Genomic DNA, 16,241 nt, shown 5'->3' with positions numbered 1-16,241 from the left:
TTGCAGATCTGTGTGGCTTCCACTATAACTGGGCAAACTCTCACGAGGAGAAAGCAGATCACGGGGGACACAGGCACGACCAGAGACCACCGAAGTGTCACACGGAGGAAGTGTGGTCTGGGGGCGCCCCGAGGAGGGAGCAGCTGATTCTGCACCCCCCGGGGATTAGGGAAGGCCCCCCAGCAGACCAAAGTCCTGGGTCTGGATTTTGAAGGAAGGGCACTGCAGGTAGAGGGGACAGCACGCGTGCCAAGGGTTTGAGACAGGAGGTGCTTCTTCAGGGCAGAGGCAGCTCGCGCTTGGCTGACCACATTAGGGCCGAGGACTGGGTCTCGTGGCAACCTAAGCTTCCTGAATGCCCATTTCGCAGATGAAGCAGCTGAAGCTCTGCCTAGAGTAGGACCGAGAACCCAGGGCCTCCGCGCCACGCTGCCTCGCAACGAGAAGGAAGGCCGAGGAGAGTGGAGATGCGGGAGGCCGGGCCGGGGACCCAGCAGGAAGGGGATGGCGACTGGGACCCAGCAGGAAGGGGACGGCGGCGGGAGCCGCTGCGAGACCGGAACCCTTCCGTCCGGGATCCCGGGCGCGGCGGACAATCGCGACGGAACCACCCGCGCAGGGCGTGCCGGGAGCCGCGCCGGGGACATGCGGCCCGGGCGGGGCTGCTGCCAGGGCCACGCACTCTTGAGCGGGGAGTGAGGGGGTACCGCGCGCCGCGAAAAACATTTCTGAGACGACCACCATGAGCTCGCCGCGCAGGCCAGCGGTAGAGTCCATGCGAGGCTCGCCCAGGAGTGCGGCCGGGGCCGGCCGGAAGTGCGAGCGCCGGCCGGCGCAGGGCTCGCCGGGAAATGTAGTTCAGCGGGGGTGACTCGGGGCGGCGGCCGCGCTTCCCGCGGCCCCGGGGGCCCATCGGCCGAGGTCTTGGCATGGCGGGGCCGGGCGGCTCGGGGGGCCCGATCGGGGCCGGGGCGCTGGCCGGCGGCGCGCGGTCCAAGGTGGCCCCGAGCGTGGACTTTGATCACAGCTGCTCGGACAGCGTCGAGTACCTGACGCTCAACTTCGGGCCCTTTGAGACCGTGCATCGTTGGCGACGCCTCCCGCCCTGCGACGAGTTCGTGGGGGCCCGGTACGGCGGGGCGGGGGTCCCGGGGACGGGGGGTCCGAGCAGGTCCCCGGCGGGGCGCGGGGGCGAGGCCGGGCCGCGCCGTCCCGGAGCCCGACGCGGTAGTATTTGGGGGGAGTGGTGTGCAGGGTTAGGAGAAGGGGCCCCCGAGGTGGTCCCCGAGCAGGGTGCCCCCCGGACTAGGGTCACGTTGTGTTTGTAGATGTGAAGCTGGAGCCCCGGGGCTCCGCCGTGGGGTGGGAGAGTGGGTCCCCAAGCGCGGAGCCCTTCGGGGGTGCTGGTGGAGCTTGGGGGTCTCCACCGATCTTGGGGGAGGAGGGTTGTTATCCGACTTCGGCGGCTGCCCCCCGTGCCGAGTATGGTTGCTAGGTGCCCCCCGGGAGCGTGCTGGCCTGACCCGGCCCGCCCCCTCTGTCTCCAGGCGCAGCAAGCACACGGTGGTAGCCTATAAAGACGCCATCTATGTGTTTGGTGGAGACAACGGGTGAGTCGGGGTCCCAAAGGAGGAGCGGGGTGGTGGGGACTGGGTCTCTGCACCTCCGCTGCCACCCTCCCAGGTGTTAGCTAAGCCCTGGGCCTGGGCTTCCGAATCCGTGAGGCTCCCTCAGCGATGGGGAGCACGCACTAAGCTCAGGGAACCGGCCATGTCCTTCCACCTGAGTGGACGCAGCCTTGAAGGAGACACGTCCGCCCCAGCCGGCACCCTGGCCAGGCGCTGCTCCTTCCCCGCGCCTCCCTCTGGGCCACACGCTTGCGGGAAACCGCATCTCTCACTGCACAAGGGTTTCCCTGCGTTTCACTGCACATGCCTGCAAACAACCTTTCCCGGTGGCCCATCTCCACCCCCCAGACGGTTCCCAGCTTAGTGGTGGCTGGCCTCCTTCCGTGAAGTAACGGCCAAGGTGGCCCTTGGTTTGTGAGGCCGCTTCCTGCTGCTGGCCTGTTTCCTCCGGGAGCTGGATGTCCCCGGAGGGGCGGAGCTGTCTTAGCAAGGGCGGGGCCCCGCCAAGTGCAGCACAGCAGGCCGGCAGGCTTGTTCTGCACCAGGAGAGGGGTGTGCGGTCCGCTCGGCCTCCCTGGAAAGAAGTGAGCCTGGCCAACGAAGAAGAGTTTGGAGCAGAGGGGTCAGTGTGACAGACCTGTGCCGCCTGGAGCCCGCTGGGCTTCCCTGCCCCGGCCACCCAGGATGTACACAGGAGAGGCCAGGGATGGCCCCGGGGCTCAGGCTTGGGAGCCAGCTGGGTGTGGGGTTGAAGTTGGGCTCCTGGACACACAGGGCTCGGTCGAGGTCAGCTTGGTGGCTCTGAGAAGGTGGCTTCAACCCTTCACTGCACCCGGGTCTCCACTGTCGAAGGTGGTGGGCCTCCACCTTGCTTTTGCAGGGCGCTCCTGAGGGTCAGTGAGCCCCGGGCTCTCAGGGGCCAAGACACAGGTGTCCCCGTGGGGCGGGGTGCCGTGGGCACAGACCGATCTCGCCGTTGAGCCTGTCCGCCCATCTCCACTACAGACTGACCAGGCAGGCCTGGCCTCTGACGGGCTGCAGCTGTGGTCCCACAGGATCCCTCTGTGGGGCCTGCATGCTGGGGAGCAGGGTCTCCTGGGCACAACCCCTGGCTTCCAGCCTCTCTGCCCATGCACAGCCAGCTGGAGCATGTTCCTTCCTGGCTCCTTACCCCTCATGGTCCCCTCTTTCTGGGGCAAGGCGCACGCCCTCCTGAGTGTGTGAGACCTGCACGTGTGTGTCCACAGCTCCCCTGCCCTTGTCTGCGTGGCACTGGACACTCTGCCTTGCTGCGTTCTGATTGCACGTGAGGGTCCTCCCACTGCCTGTTCCCTGCTTCTCACCCTGCCTGCCCCTCCTCTAAATGGGGGATCGAGGCCTTCCTGACCCCACAGCTCAGACCAACCAGACTAGGTGGCGGCCTCTCCTCCACTTCTGCACCTCTTATGGGTTCCACTGGTCCCCAGAGCACCCAGATGTTTGCTCTCTGTTTCCTCGGCCAGGGCTGGAGCTGTGTCCCAGCACTGACAATTCAATACATGTGTGTTATTTGCGGGAATGAAATGCAGAAGAGGCATCCATCCCCAGGGGGTTACTGCAGCCTGAGACTCCCCCGAGCTGGAAAAGGCCTGGTGGCCAGCGCAGGGCAGGGGGTGATGAGTCACCCATCCTTTGCCCGGGACATAGCCTTTGAGTGACAGCTGTGTAGCCGGAAGCAGAAACATTTCTCTGCAATTTGACACTGGGAAACAGAAGGATTTGTCTCATTCCAGTTGCAACTCTGTAAATGCCGTGCGAAGGTGGCTCCTGCCACTTAGAGGGTACACATGGGAGAGGGCGGGATCATGGTCTCTGCGGCTCCACCCGTGGGCCGCGTGGCCTCAGGCCTTTTGGTCTCCCAGGCTGTTTCCTGGAGGGGGAGCAGGGGCACAGGCCTGGCCCCCCGGGCAGGGGTGCTGGGCTCTCGTCGGGTGGATGCCCTTCTCTCTCACTGATGAGGGCTGGGTGGTGACGTGGGGGTGCTGTTGGGTGGCTGGTGGATTTGCTTCATGCTTTGTTGTGTCTTGAATGTGGTTATTACCTTGGCGCTGCGATAAAGAGGCGACAGGAAGAGAGAGAAGGCAAGGGGCCTCCCTGACCCGCTGTGGCCTGGGAGCGGGAATGTGGGTGGGGGTTTTGGAGCAGAGGGTGGGGGGTGGTGAGGCGCGAGGTGCCCAGAACCAGGCGTGTGTCCTGACCCTGGGCAGGCTGGCCCCGCCTCCATGGCGACCCCGGGTCCCGCATCCACGGGGAGCTCCCTCTGGGGTCCTGTCTCTGGTCCCTCAGGCATGGCCTCTCAATCAGCTGCCCCACCCCCGGCTCCCGCTGTCTTTCAGGAAGACGATGCTCAACGACCTCCTGCGTTTCGATGTGAAGGACTGCTCCTGGTGCAGGTGGGTGCCCCTGGCCCAGACACGGAGCGCCCCCCAGCCGGGTCCCGTGCATGCAGAGCGAGAAATGCTTCAAGGAGTTGATGACCGCACCCAGCCCCTCTCCTAGTAACCCCTGTCCTTCTCTTTTCTTTCTACTTCCTGACTTTCCCGGTCTATGGCTGAGATTGGTTTTTCCGAATCCCGTGATTTTAGGGGATCTGTTTGACCCAGTTTTGGGTCCTTAGACTCTGCTTCCGGAGAGCTGTTCCATCACCAGGTCCATCTCCCAGACCAGGGGCTGCTATGGGAGCCAACAGGGGGGCCGTGAGCTGATGGGTCCCTCTAGGATGGTCTCTGCTGTTACGGGGGGGGCCGCCCAGGGGCCGACAGCAGCTGCCCCCGGCCCTCCCTCCTGCTGGGGCCCGGCCCATTCCGGGAAGCCTCACACGGGCAGCGGGCAGCCCGCAGGTCCCGGCCCCTTCCCCTGCTGTGTGGCCTTGGGCAAGATTCCTTCCCTCTCTGAGCTCTGGGTGCTTGTGCCTATCTGCTCCAGTCCAGCCCTGCTGGGGGCAGCTCCCAGCTGGGGTGGGGGAAAGATCCTGGGGCTAGGAAGTGTTGGGCTTGGCAACAGCAGCTGGCAGCAGCAGCTCTGGGCCCTGCCTTCCGCGGGGGGCATCTCACTGCCCCCACCTTTGACAGGAGGATGTCCGGGCCCGGGACTTGCAGTGGCACCCCTGGGTGGCGCTGGGGCCACTTCAGTCCTTGTGTTGTTTCTCTCACGCTCGATTATAACGTGTGTCCAAAAGTTACGGATGAACTGGAAAATCACTCTCAAGACTTGGAATTCTTGGTTAAAAATTGCTTCAGTTAAAAGTCTGAAAAGGAGCAGCCCCAGGAAAGCAGTATCAATGGGTGTGTAATTCCGTGTAAGTCGCATGGAGACCTGCGCTGCGGAGCTCGGCTCAGCCTGGGGCCACAGGGGTGGATGGTTCCGGAGTGGCCAGGATGCCTACTGCGTGATCCCACTGCAGAAAATTGTCCATTTGCTCAGTCCTGTCTGACCGTTTGCAGTCCCACAGACCGCATGCCAGGCCTCCCTGTCCTCCACCATCTCCTGATGTGGGTTTGTGCTATGTCGCTTCAGTCGTGTCTGACTCTTTGTGACCGCCGCATGGACTGTAGCCCACCAGGCTCCTCTGTCCATGGGCGTCTCCAGGCAACAATACTGGAGTGGGTTGCCATTTCTTCCTCCAGGGCATCTTCGTGGCCCCAGGATTGAACCTGGGTCTCCTGCCACTGGCTCCTGGGGTTCCGCATTGCCGGCGGATTCTTTACCGCTGAGCCAGTGGGGAAGCCCACTCTCTCTCGGGGTTTGCTCAATTTCACCTTCATTGAGTTGGTCATAGAGAAATTACAGAAAATTGCTCAGAGTCGTAATTGTGGGAAAAGTGGGCAGGTGTACCCTCAAGGTGTGAACGGTGGTTTCTGGCAAAGGGATTAAACCTTAAGTTTTAGTGCCTAGCTTTCTCCTTATTTGGCTTTTTTTTTAAAGGCTTCTATAATGAGAAAGTAGAGGGCAGTTTGGGGTGATGGGGCTGCCCGCTGCTGACACCTGCTGCCCCTCCCCCCCCAGGGCCTTCACCACCGGGACCCCCCCGGCCCCCCGCTACCACCACTCGGCCGTGGTCTACGGGAGCAGCATGTTCGTCTTCGGTGAGCGGCGCCTCCCGTCCGGCCAGGCCCCGGGCCGTGCTGGGCCAGCCTCTCTCTGCCCAGTCCTCCAGCGCCTGTGCTGGGTCAGGGCCTCTCGGGGGCCCCTCCCCCGACCATCCTGATCTCGGGGGCGGGGCAAGCGTTTGCCTCTGCGGTCCAGCTGCTGTCCCCAGGGCCTGGAGCAGGAGCTGATGGGTGCAGGGGTCCTGGGGGACGTGCTGCCCAAGGCCAGATCGTGCCCCCGCGCCCTGGGCTTGCAGACTGAACTGACACCCCGGCCTGTGAGGGCTTCCTGCTCCCTTTACAGGGGGCTACACCGGGGACATTTACTCCAACTCCAACCTGAAGAACAAAAACGACCTCTTTGAATACAAGTTTGCAACTGGCCAGTGGACAGAGTGGAAAATTGAAGGACGGTGAGACGGTGCTGAGACCTTTGGGGTTGTACGGGCTGCCATGCTGGGTCTTGGGGGGCGGCGGGCCTGGACTGGCCTCTATAGGGTTACAGATGAAGGGGCCTGCCTTCCAAGGCAGGGGGTATGGGTTCAAACACTGGTCAGGGAGCCACGAGCCCACTCGCCTCGGCCAGAGGACAGGAGCACAAAACGGAAGCAGTGTTGTGATAAATCCAATGACGACTTTAAAAGCTAGGTGAGAAGCCTGCAGCCTGAAAGAGGGCGCGCAGTGGCCCGAGCCGGGAGTCCGTGTCACCTGCCCGCTGGCCCTGTTTGCGCATCCGGGCCCTTAGCTCCCCTGGATCGCTCAGAGGCTAGGGGGACCTGGTGTTCCGCGGGTGGCGCGTCTCCGACCCTGTTTCACAGGCACCCCTCGATACCAGGCGGGGGCTTGGAGGGGGCTCTGTGCCCTTGGCCATGTGACTCCCCGTCCAGTGCCCTGGCCTCGCGGGCTCAGCCTCTGCCAGGCCCCTCATTCCCAGCAGCCTGGTCAGCGGGCGTGGGCACGGCCGCCCCAGGGCAGTGGGCTCACAGGGCCGGGCCCCAGGCTGTGTGGGGCCGTGCAGCTCAGCTCCGCCCAGGGCGCCCTCCAGCCCTGCCCTCCCCTCGCCCCAGGCTGCCAGTCGCCCGGTCGGCCCACGGCGCCACGGTGTACAGCGACAAGCTGTGGATCTTCGCGGGCTACGACGGCAACGCCAGGTAGGTGGCGGCCCGGAAACGCGCCGGGGCTCAGAGCAGCCCTCCTGCCCCGAGGAGGGGGCGTGAGCTGGGGGTTCTCAGGAGGGTGGGTGTGTGGATGGGGCTGGGGGAAGGCCCCCGAGGGAAGCCCCCCGCCGGACCCCCACCGGGCACAGGCGCTCTGGGACCCCTGAAACCCCTGGGGTGGCTGAAGGCATGGTGGGCCCCCCACGTCAGGGCTGCTGGCCAAGGATGTTCGGGACCACAGCTGGTGTCCTTGGAGCTCAGGGCGGGGGACGCAGGTTCCTTCTTCCTGTTGTGGAGTGTTGACGTTGCTGTGTTCTGATTACAAAAACACCAAGCGCTGCGTCCCCAGGACCTCAGCCAGTTCCGGAAGCCCCGAGTGCCGCAGGCTTCGTGGTGGCCCCTGGGGGCTTGGGGCAGCCCCCAGCCGAAGCTCCCACCCCGAGGCCACTCTGTAGTCCCCTGGTCAGATTCCCTCCTGGAGCCTTCTGCCCCAGCCAGGCCCAGGCCCACCCTGACCGCCAGCCCAGCTGCGGGGTCCCGCCCCCTCTGTCCTGATGCAGGTTGAACGACATGTGGACCATCGGCCTCCAGGACCGGGAGCTCACGTGCTGGGAGGAGGTGAGGGGCGCGGGGCAGGGAGGAAGCCTTGCTCCAGGCCGAGTGACCACAGCCGAGCCTGTGACTGCCGTAGTTGGGGACGATGCATCCTTCCTTGAACACGATGGGGGCGACTGCTGCTGGGGTCCTGGGCGGTCTGTCCACCCGCTGCTCTGCCGCCCCTGTCGTGAGGGCTTCACCCCAGCTGTTCACCCTTGGTCCATTCACGTGGGGGCTTTAAGCTGTTGCGCAGACGTGGACTGTGACCTCTCCTCGGGTGAGCGTAGCCCCAGCTCAGCAGCCCGGGCCAAGCACAGGGCTGAACGTCCTCCCCACCACACAGGTGGCCCAGAGCGGCGAGATCCCGCCCTCCTGCTGCAACTTCCCCGCGGCCGTGTGCCGGGACAGGATGTTCGTCTTCTCGGGCCAGAGTGGGGCCAAGATAACCAACAACCTCTTCCAGTTCGAGTTCAAGGACCAGACGTGAGTGCCCTGTGGGCGGGGGCCCCGTCAGCACCTCGCAGCCGTGCCCAGGGGCTGCCCCTGCGGGCCCGCATGCAGCTGGCCTCCTTGACGCAGGCTCCTAATGCAGTCTGGATGGCCCTCCTCCGGGTCCTGGCGTGAAGACAGCCGCCCCCCGGCCCTCCACTGCTGCCTGTTCTGTGGGCAGGGACTGAGGCTGAGACGGACCCCACAGTGGTCCTGAGGGGCCAGACGGGGCTGGTGCCAGGGTGAACTGGGGTGGGGAGCTCCGTGCCCAGGCGGAGGCTGCAGGGAGCCCCCGGCCCGTGGATGCTCACAGGCCACGTGAACCCGTCTCGCAGGTGGACACGCATCCCCACCGAGCACCTGCTCCGGGGCTCCCCGCCACCTCCGCAGCGGCGCTACGGGCACACCATGGTGGCCTTTGACCGCCACCTCTATGTGTTCGGGGGCGCGGCTGACAACACCCTCCCCAACGAGCTACACTGCTATGATGTGGACTTTCAGACCTGGGAGGTCATCCAGCCCAGCTCGGATAGCGAGGTGAGCGCGGCTGGCCCACGGGTGGCCGGGGCCAGAGCCGGGAGCTCCAGACAGCCAGCAGGAGCGAGGCTGGGATGCCCAGGGCCCTCAGCCTTGGACACGGCCGGCCCCTGTCCTCTGCCCTCCTATACTTAACACCCGCGGGGTAACGCGCTGCAGTGTTGTGCGGGCGCCGTGCCGGGCACGTTCCCGGGATGTGCGCGTGAACGAGGCCTGGATCCCGTCTCCGCAGTGCCGAGGGAGACCCCGTCTGGCCCCTCCTACACCCACGCTGTGGCCACAGCACCCATCCACAGCCTGGGCGGGGCTAGCAGCGGCCTCCCACCGCCCTCCCAGCCCTTGCTGAGGGCCCCTGCGTGCGCCCTATCGCCCCCAGGTCGGTGGGGCCGAGATGCCAGAGCGAGCGTCCGCTTCCGAGGAGGTGCCTGCCCCCGGCTCCGAGGAGCGGGCGGGCTGCAAGAAGTCCCGGGATGTGTTCGGCCTGGACTTCGGCAGCACCACCTCCAGGCAGCCCTCCCTGCCTGCCTCAGAGGTGAAGCCCGGCACCCTCGTGCCGCCCCCCCCCCCGCGGCCCCCCCCCGCGCCCCCCCCCCCCCAGCCTCACGCCCTGGAGCTGGTGGTGTGGTTAGGAGGGCGAGGCTCGGGGGTCACCTAGCAGGTGAGGGGAGGCCTGGAGCACACGCCCCCTGCCTGCAGGGGTGCAGCATGTGGCATCCGGCGAGCGGGGCACAAGGTCTGTGCCTCCCTCTTGCGCACACAGGCCCCACCTCCCCGCACACGTGGTTTTTCTCGGGGTGGGGGGGGGGTCTGGTCCTGTGATCCCCCCCGCTCTTCCAGGCCACTGGTGCCGTCGTTGCTTACAGCCTGGCCGGCGCGGGGCCTCAGGCGGCCCCGCCACCGGACACCCCACGCCTTCCCCATGCCTTCCACTGACTAACCCCTTCCCACCCAGCTGCCCAGCGGAAGACTCTTCCACGCGGCCGCCGTCATCTCGGACGCCATGTACATCTTCGGGGGCACAGTGGACAACAACATCCGAAGCGGAGAGATGTACAGGTTCCAGGTGGGGCGGCCTGGCGTGGAGACCCTGGAAACCGAGGCCAGGGGGGCGGGCGAGGGGCTTGTGGGCGCCGGGTGGGCCCGGGTGGCGGTGGGCTGCGCCGCGCCACCCAGCAGCGGGGTCTCCGCCTGCAGTTCTCCTGTTACCCCAAGTGTACGCTGCACGAGGACTACGGGCGGCTGTGGGAGAGCCGCCAGTTCTGCGACGTGGAGTTCGTGCTGGGCGAGGTGGGTGCCACGCCGCGCCCCGCCCCCTCCCGCCGCGGCCCCTGCCCCGGGCCCCGCCCTCCACCGAGCCCTGCGTCTCCCCGCAGAAAGAGGAGCGCGTGCAGGGCCACGTGGCCATCGTCACCGCGCGCAGCCGCTGGCTCCGCAGGAAGATCGCGCAGGCGCGGGTGAGGCCGCGCGCGCTCCGCGCCGCCCCTGCCCCGGCCCACCCGCTGCTTCCCTGGCGACCTAAGCCCCCTTCCTCTGCCCGCACAGAAGCTGGAGGAGGAGGCGGCCCCGGCGCCCAGGGAGGGCCCCCCGGCCGCTGTGGGAGCGGCCCGGCCAGCCCTGTTGCGGGTGGCCATCCGCGAAGCGGAGGCGCGGCCGTTCGAGGTGCTCATGCAGTTCCTCTACACCGACAAGATTCAGTACCCGCGGAAAGGTCGGCGCGTCGTGGCGGGGCGGCCCCGGGTGGTGGCCGGGCGGGGGCGGCCTGTGGCTCCGAGGCCCATGCCCCCCGCGCGGCCCGAGGCTCAGGGGGCTCTGGGGGCGCAGGTCACGTGGAGGACGTGCTGCTCATCATGGACGTGTACAAGCTGGCGCTGGGTTTCCAGCTCTGCCGCCTGGAGCAGCTGTGTCGCCAGTACATCGAGGCTTCGGTGGACCTGCAGAACGTGCTGGTCGTGTGCGAGAGCGCCGCCCGGCTGCAGCTGGGCCAGCTGAAGGTGCCGGCGGGGGTTCCCTGGTGGCCCCCAGGCCCGCCCCTCCCGCTGCGGCCCAGCCCGTGGGGGGCCTGACCCGGCGCCCACCGCCTGTGTGTGCAGGAGCACTGCCTGAACTTCGTGGTGAAGGAGTCGCACTTCAACCAGGTGATCATGATGAAGGAATTCGAGCGCCTCTCCTCCCCTCTGATCGTGGAGATTGTGCGGCGAAAGCAGCAGCCGCCGCCCCGCGCCCCCTCCGACCAACCAGTGGACATCGGTAGGGAGCCCGCCTCTTTCGAGGGCAGGGGGTACCTTGGCACAGGGTCCAACCGCGGGTGGCTCAGGCTTGGGCAGGGCGGAGCCCCGCCAAGGGGGCCGGGCCCCGGGGCTGCACCTCCGGGGGCGCTCCTGGGGGCGCGCGAGCCCTCGCTGGCGGCGGCTGCCTTGACTGGGGCGCCAGGCCTGAGGGTCAGTCTTTAGTGGGTCAGCTTCTCTTCCAGGTGCGCCCAGGTCTGGGGCCTGGTGAGGGGTGGGCGCGGCCCTCAGATGCTCGGTGCCTCCCTGTCCCGTGCCCACCGAGCCGGGAAGGGACCTTGGGCTCCTTCACCCCCTGGCCCCGGCTCCAGGTGACTCAGCTGAGGGGGCTCTGGCGAGGAGGCCGGGCTGCGGGGTGGGGGCGGGGCCTCTGACCCAGGGGAGGGGCTTGTTCTGGGAGCCACGCGCCAGATGCGCAGGGGGCGGGTCTCAAGCCCTAAGGCAGGAGCAGCCCCAGCAGGCTCCCTCCACGCCCCCAGGCACGTCTCTGATCCAGGACATGAAGGCGTACTTGGAGGGCGCGGGCGCGGAGTTCTGCGACATCACCCTCCTGCTGGACGGGCACCCGCGGCCAGCCCACAAGGCCATCCTGGCCGCCCGCTCCAGGTGTGTGGGGCGTGGCACGTGGGCTCGGGGTCGGGCGCCGGACGCCTTGCTGAGGCTGCCTGCCCTCTGCAGCTACTTCGAGGCCATGTTCCGGTCCTTCATGCCTGAGGACGGCCAGGTGAACATCTCTATCGGGGAGATGGTGCCCAGCAGGCAGGCCTTCGAGTCCATGCTGCGCTACATCTACTACGGCGAGGTCAACATGCCGCCGGAGGACTCACTGCATCCTAGCCTCAGGGCTCCTGGCCATTCCCAGGCAGCTTTGGACTCCACTGGTCCTGCCTGGCCGGGCGGTTTCCCAAGGATTCCTGGTGGCCCCATCTCCTGAGCAGTCGGTCCAGCTCAGAGGGGAGCGGGGATTCTGGGGACGCGTGGCTCCCGGCCACATCTGCTCTCTGCTCGTCGGAGTAGGGGAGGGCGAGGATGGTGCTGCTGGTGCATGGGAGACTTTCCTTGGGAGAGGAGCCTGGGGTGTTCTTTGGATCCTGAAATGGGCCCTGGACTCCTGAGTGGTTCAGAGCCCAAGTGCAGGGCAGGTGTGCCCTGCCTGGATGGGAGCCTGGCGTCCTGGTGGTGGGCGGGCCCTTCCTGTCGTGAGGCGGATGCAGCCCAGGCTCAGGGTGGCCTTCCCTGGGGAGGGGAGGCAGGCTCGCTTGGCCAGCGGCTCCTTAACCAGCCCCCAGCTACTTGTTCTCGGCGCCCTACTACTACGGCTTCTACAACAACCGGCTGCAGGCGTACTGCAAGCAGAACCTGGAGATGAACGTGACGGTGCAGAACGTGCTACAGGTGGCAGCCTTGGGTCTGGGCCTGGCCCTGGGTCTGAGCGGTGGTGGGGGTGGGTCAGGCAGGCTGGGGCGGCACCTCAGGGAGCCCGCTGTTGCAGATCCTGGAGGCGGCGGACAAGACGCAGGCCCTGGACATGAAGCGGCATTGCCTGCACATCATCGTGCACCAGTTCACCAAGGTCAGGGCCCTGCCCCGGCTGCAGGGTGCACTCCCCTTGGTAGCCAGACCCGGGTGGGGTGTGGGGGACTGGCCCCCTGCAGCAGTGGGTGCTGGGGATAACCAGACAGAGAGATCCACCCGCTGGCCACTCCTCGCCCCTCAGAAGACTGTGGTCTTCACCTGGTTCCATCCTCTGGTTGCCCCTGCAGGTTTCCAAGCTGCCCACGCTGCGCTCGCTGAGCCAGCAGCTGCTGCTGGACATCATCGACTCACTGGCCTCTCACATCTCAGACAAGCAGTGTGCAGAGCTGGGGGCTGACATATGAGGGCCCGAGCGGTGCTGCCCTGCCCTGCCCGCTGCAGACTGTGCTGGTCACACTTGGGCCTGCAGCTGAGGGGTCCAGTGCCTAGAGCCTCCCAAAGGGAGCTGAGTGGACACGGGGGCGTCCCAAACCCACCTTTCATTGCTGAGGAGACACGTCCCCCAGGAAGCAGTGAAGCAGGTCTCTGGCTTGCAACCTCTCCCAGGGTGGGATGCCAGGCCTCAATGGTGCGGACACCACAAGAGGAAGGGCCTGGCTGCGGGCCAGAGGGGCAGAGGAGCCTGTCAGGGAACTGGCTTTGAGCCCCCCACCGTCCTGCAGGGACCCAGCATGGCTTGTGCCTTCTGCCACTGGGTCACGTTGCCAAGACGCGTTGATGTGGGCCACACAGCAATCCCCGACCCTCGCCAAGGTCGGTGTAAGTAAGGGTCCTGTCCTGCCACCCAGAGCTTGGGCAGGTGGAGTCCAACTCCGGATGAATTGTGAGATGTGAAGGGCTCTGAACTCAGCTCCCAGCCAGAGGGATCAGCACCTCCGGACTAGGCTGGGCATCCACATCAGGGCCCTGGGTGTCCCAGAATGCAGTCAGAGATGTCCTAGATCCCCGCCTGTTACCACCAACTATTTATTGTCAATAGGCTTGCCTCCATTAAAGCCACAGCAGTGCTACCTGCACCCACAGCTCGCTGCGCAGTCCCCGCTGTGGCTCCAGCCCGTCCTCCCGAGGCCAGGCCAGGCCAGGCGGCCTGAGGGCTCAGAACACGCCAGCCTCGCGTGGCTCTCAGTTCACTCCAGCCGCTCCCCACCCTGCAGGGAGGAATGAAGGCTGGCCTCTGGTCTCCCCCTTCCAGCCCCTTGCTGGCTGCCTTACTCCTAGGCTGCCTGGAAGCTCATGCCTGGGTGAGGCCAGGCCGCGCCGTTTTCTGTCCTGTATCCATCACAGTGGGTAAGGCACCATTCTGCCTCCCTTCTGGGAACAGCTCCTGTGCCCAGGCTGCCGGGAAGCCACGTGGGGGGACAAACAGTCTCTCCTGAGCCTTAAAGCACGTTTCTCCTGCCTTGGGTTGTGCCCCCGGGGTAAACACAGGGCCTGCCTCTCTTCCGACCTGACTGATGAGCCCCACCTGTGGTTCGTGGGTGGATGGCCTTAGGCGAGGGGTGCTCACCTGGAGGCACAGCAAGTTCGGCAATGGCCCAAGTGAGGTGGCCCTCGGCCGGCCTCGGGCCTTGGGAATCACTGTGACTGCAGGGACGAGCCCTCTGGGGGCTATAACCAGTCGCTGGGGGAGATGGATGTGGTACCCAGGGGGCCGGGCCCCAGCCCTCAGCTGAGCCAGAGAGCAGGGCTTCTTTATGGGATCCCCTTTATTCTTGTGGACACAGCTCAGGGCAGCTCCCTCTCCAGGTGCATCCTCAGGCTGAGCGCTGCTGGATGGCCCCCTCAGGCCATGCTGCTGCTCAGCTGCATGGCGAAGTCCTGCACGTGCTCCTTCAGGGTCTGCCGGGCTTCGGCCTGGGCCCGCTTCTCCCGCGCCCGCTCCTGCTGCAGCTTGGTCAGCCGCAACCGCAGCCGCTGCTCCCGCCGCTTGCACGCCTGCAGCTGGCGCTGGGCCTTGTCCAGGGCGTCGAGCGCGGCCTCGGCCCGCCGCTTCCAGAGCAGGGCGCTGCCCACCTGGTAGCTATGCTCACTCTGGATGTAGGCGCCAGCAGGTGGCGGGAGGCGCAGCATGTAGGCAGAGGGCGAGACGGGCCGTGGCCCCAGGGGGGACGGCTGGCGCTCCGGGGAGGGCTGGGCGCTGCAGCCCGCTTCATCTGCCTGGGCGCCCAGGGGCCCCAGAAGGTCAGAGAAGGAGCTGCTGAGGCCAGGCTCCAGCCTCCCGGCTGGGGAGGCAGGCAAAGCAGCAGGTGCCGAGGCCTCTTCCGCGGGAAAGCAGTCGGCAGGTGGAGGCGGGGAAAAGGGAGTGGTGGGCCCGTGGCCCTCAGGGCAGCTGGGAAGAGACAGACAGGCTGACACGCCAGGCCAGGTGCAGGGCCCCCTGACCCCACTTCACAGCTCACCTAACCCCCATCCCTAAACCCACTCCACAGGCTCCCAGCCCCGCCCACTAAGGCTGCTGGCCAGCACCCTGAAGCCTGGTCCCTCAGGGGCTGCACACAGTGGGACAGCACATACCGCTTCCTGCATCGCCGGAGGCGGCTGACGTCTGGGGGGCCGGGCGGGTAACCGTGCCCCTTGGTCTTGGTCCGGCGCAACTTTGAGAAAGACTCAAATATGGTGGGAACCGCTCCTTCCTTCAGCCTGTGATATCCACTGCGGAAAAAGTGGTCTGGATGAGACAGAACACAGCGCTGCCACCCCAAGTGACCTGCAGGTCGCAGAGCAGGCTGCCACCCTGGGTCCACGGGAAGTGGAAGGCATCGTGCCAACAATTAATTCAGGGAATTTCCCAAGTTAAGGGCCCCACCAGCACGGGAGAACCAGGCAGAAAGACGGATCTCTTCCGTACCCCTGCTGGGAGGTCTGGGTTGCAGGGAGCGGGCTCCGGCCGTGACCAGTGCGGAAGGAGTGGGGCTAGGGTCTCACTGCCCAGGTCCGTCTGGAGCGGAAGGTGAGGTTCCGACGTGGGAAGCACCAGGGCTGCTACTCCGGGGGCCTCCCCACCCACCCGGTGTCCCGACCGCCGGCTGCCAGGAGGCTCACCTTATTCCCACCAATTCAAAGCAGTTCTCCTCAAAGTGCTTGGAGCAGAAGTAGATGTACTCGGACGCTGGGTCCCACAGGCCCTGCCCGCTGGGGTCCAGTCGCTGGCAGTTGGCCAGCCACAAGCCCCGCCTCGGGTTGTCTTTCTTGGGAAGCCTGCGGGGCCACGAGTCCGTGAGCGCGACGGGAAGGTGCGGCCTGGCTCATACCGCCCGCGCGCAGACCAGGAAGCTGAGGCCCCCGGAGAGATACAGGTCCACTCGGCATCATCGCGCAGCGCAGACGCCGCCGAAAGCCGAAGCCGGGGGCCGTCCCCCGCCCGCCCCGGGCCACACCCGAGCCCCGCCCCCAGCGCGAAGGCGCGTGCGCGGCGGCGGGACGGGCGCATGCGCAAGGGGTCCTCCGCGCGCCGGCGCGCACGCGCGCTGACCTGTGGAAAGAGATGCCGCGATTGCGCGTCTCGCGCGTGTCCCGTGTGCAGCAGCCGGCGGCGGAGCAGTGACGCGGCATCTGGGGCAAAGGCGGGAGCTCGGTCTCGGCGACGGCCGGGGCCCAGGCCGCCACCCTACTCCGGCGGCCCGGGCCTGGCGAGTCTCCCCCGCCCGACCTCGCCGAGTCCCGCCCCAGCCCGCTATTCCGACTCGTCTGCGGCACTCACGGTCTCGCCATTGCGGCGCCGCCGAGGTCTCGCGAGGTTTGGCTCGCCGCGGAAGTCGGTACCATAGAGATGCGGAAGCGCTCGGCGCTCGCTGAGGAGCGGGTCCCGGAAGCGGCGAAAAAGGGCCGCGGAGCTTGATCAAGCCGCCGGGATCCCGGTGGTGCCGTCAGAGCCGGCACGCACGC

At 66.6% G+C, this 16,241-nt stretch overlaps 2 protein-coding genes across 3 annotated transcripts; one reads left to right on the top strand and one right to left on the bottom strand.

Moving 5' to 3' along the window:
- Positions 1–842: 842 nt before the first annotated feature.
- Positions 843–13,370, top strand: LZTR1 (leucine zipper like post translational regulator 1). Of its 2 annotated transcripts, XM_065904213.1 has the most exons (21): positions 844–1,129; positions 1,548–1,610; positions 4,004–4,060; positions 5,673–5,752; positions 6,060–6,168; positions 6,823–6,906; positions 7,473–7,530; positions 7,853–7,992; positions 8,334–8,535; positions 8,912–9,067; positions 9,488–9,598; positions 9,730–9,822; positions 9,909–9,989; positions 10,078–10,243; positions 10,357–10,526; positions 10,626–10,782; positions 11,300–11,426; positions 11,499–11,648; positions 12,110–12,215; positions 12,313–12,393; positions 12,584–13,370. In XM_065904213.1, exons 1-21 carry the CDS (start codon positions 930–932, stop codon positions 12,698–12,700), a joined length of 2,508 nt encoding a protein of 835 aa, XP_065760285.1. In that variant the 5' UTR covers positions 844–929; the 3' UTR covers positions 12,701–13,370. The 2 variants fall into 2 exon arrangements, with proteins under 2 accessions (XP_065760287.1, XP_065760285.1); XM_065904215.1 differs by lacking the exon at positions 9,909–9,989 and having other exon boundaries at positions 843–1,129.
- On the bottom strand, positions 13,309–16,160 carry THAP7 (THAP domain containing 7). Its single transcript, XM_065904219.1, has 5 exons — positions 16,057–16,160; positions 15,829–15,908; positions 15,399–15,554; positions 14,871–15,008; positions 13,309–14,685 (listed from the first exon to the last, which is right to left on the bottom strand). The coding sequence occupies exons 2-5, from the start codon at positions 15,906–15,908 to the stop codon at positions 14,139–14,141; spliced, it is 921 nt and encodes a 306-aa protein (XP_065760291.1). The 5' UTR covers positions 16,057–16,160; the 3' UTR covers positions 13,309–14,138.
- Positions 16,161–16,241: the final 81 nt, after the last annotated feature.

Source organism: Muntiacus reevesi, chromosome 13, assembly GCF_963930625.1.
Source record: "Muntiacus reevesi chromosome 13, mMunRee1.1, whole genome shotgun sequence".
NCBI lineage: Eukaryota > Metazoa > Chordata > Mammalia > Artiodactyla > Cervidae > Muntiacus > Muntiacus reevesi.
The sequence above is the reverse complement of the archived record's forward strand: the minus strand, read 5'-3'. Positions and strand labels throughout refer to the sequence as shown.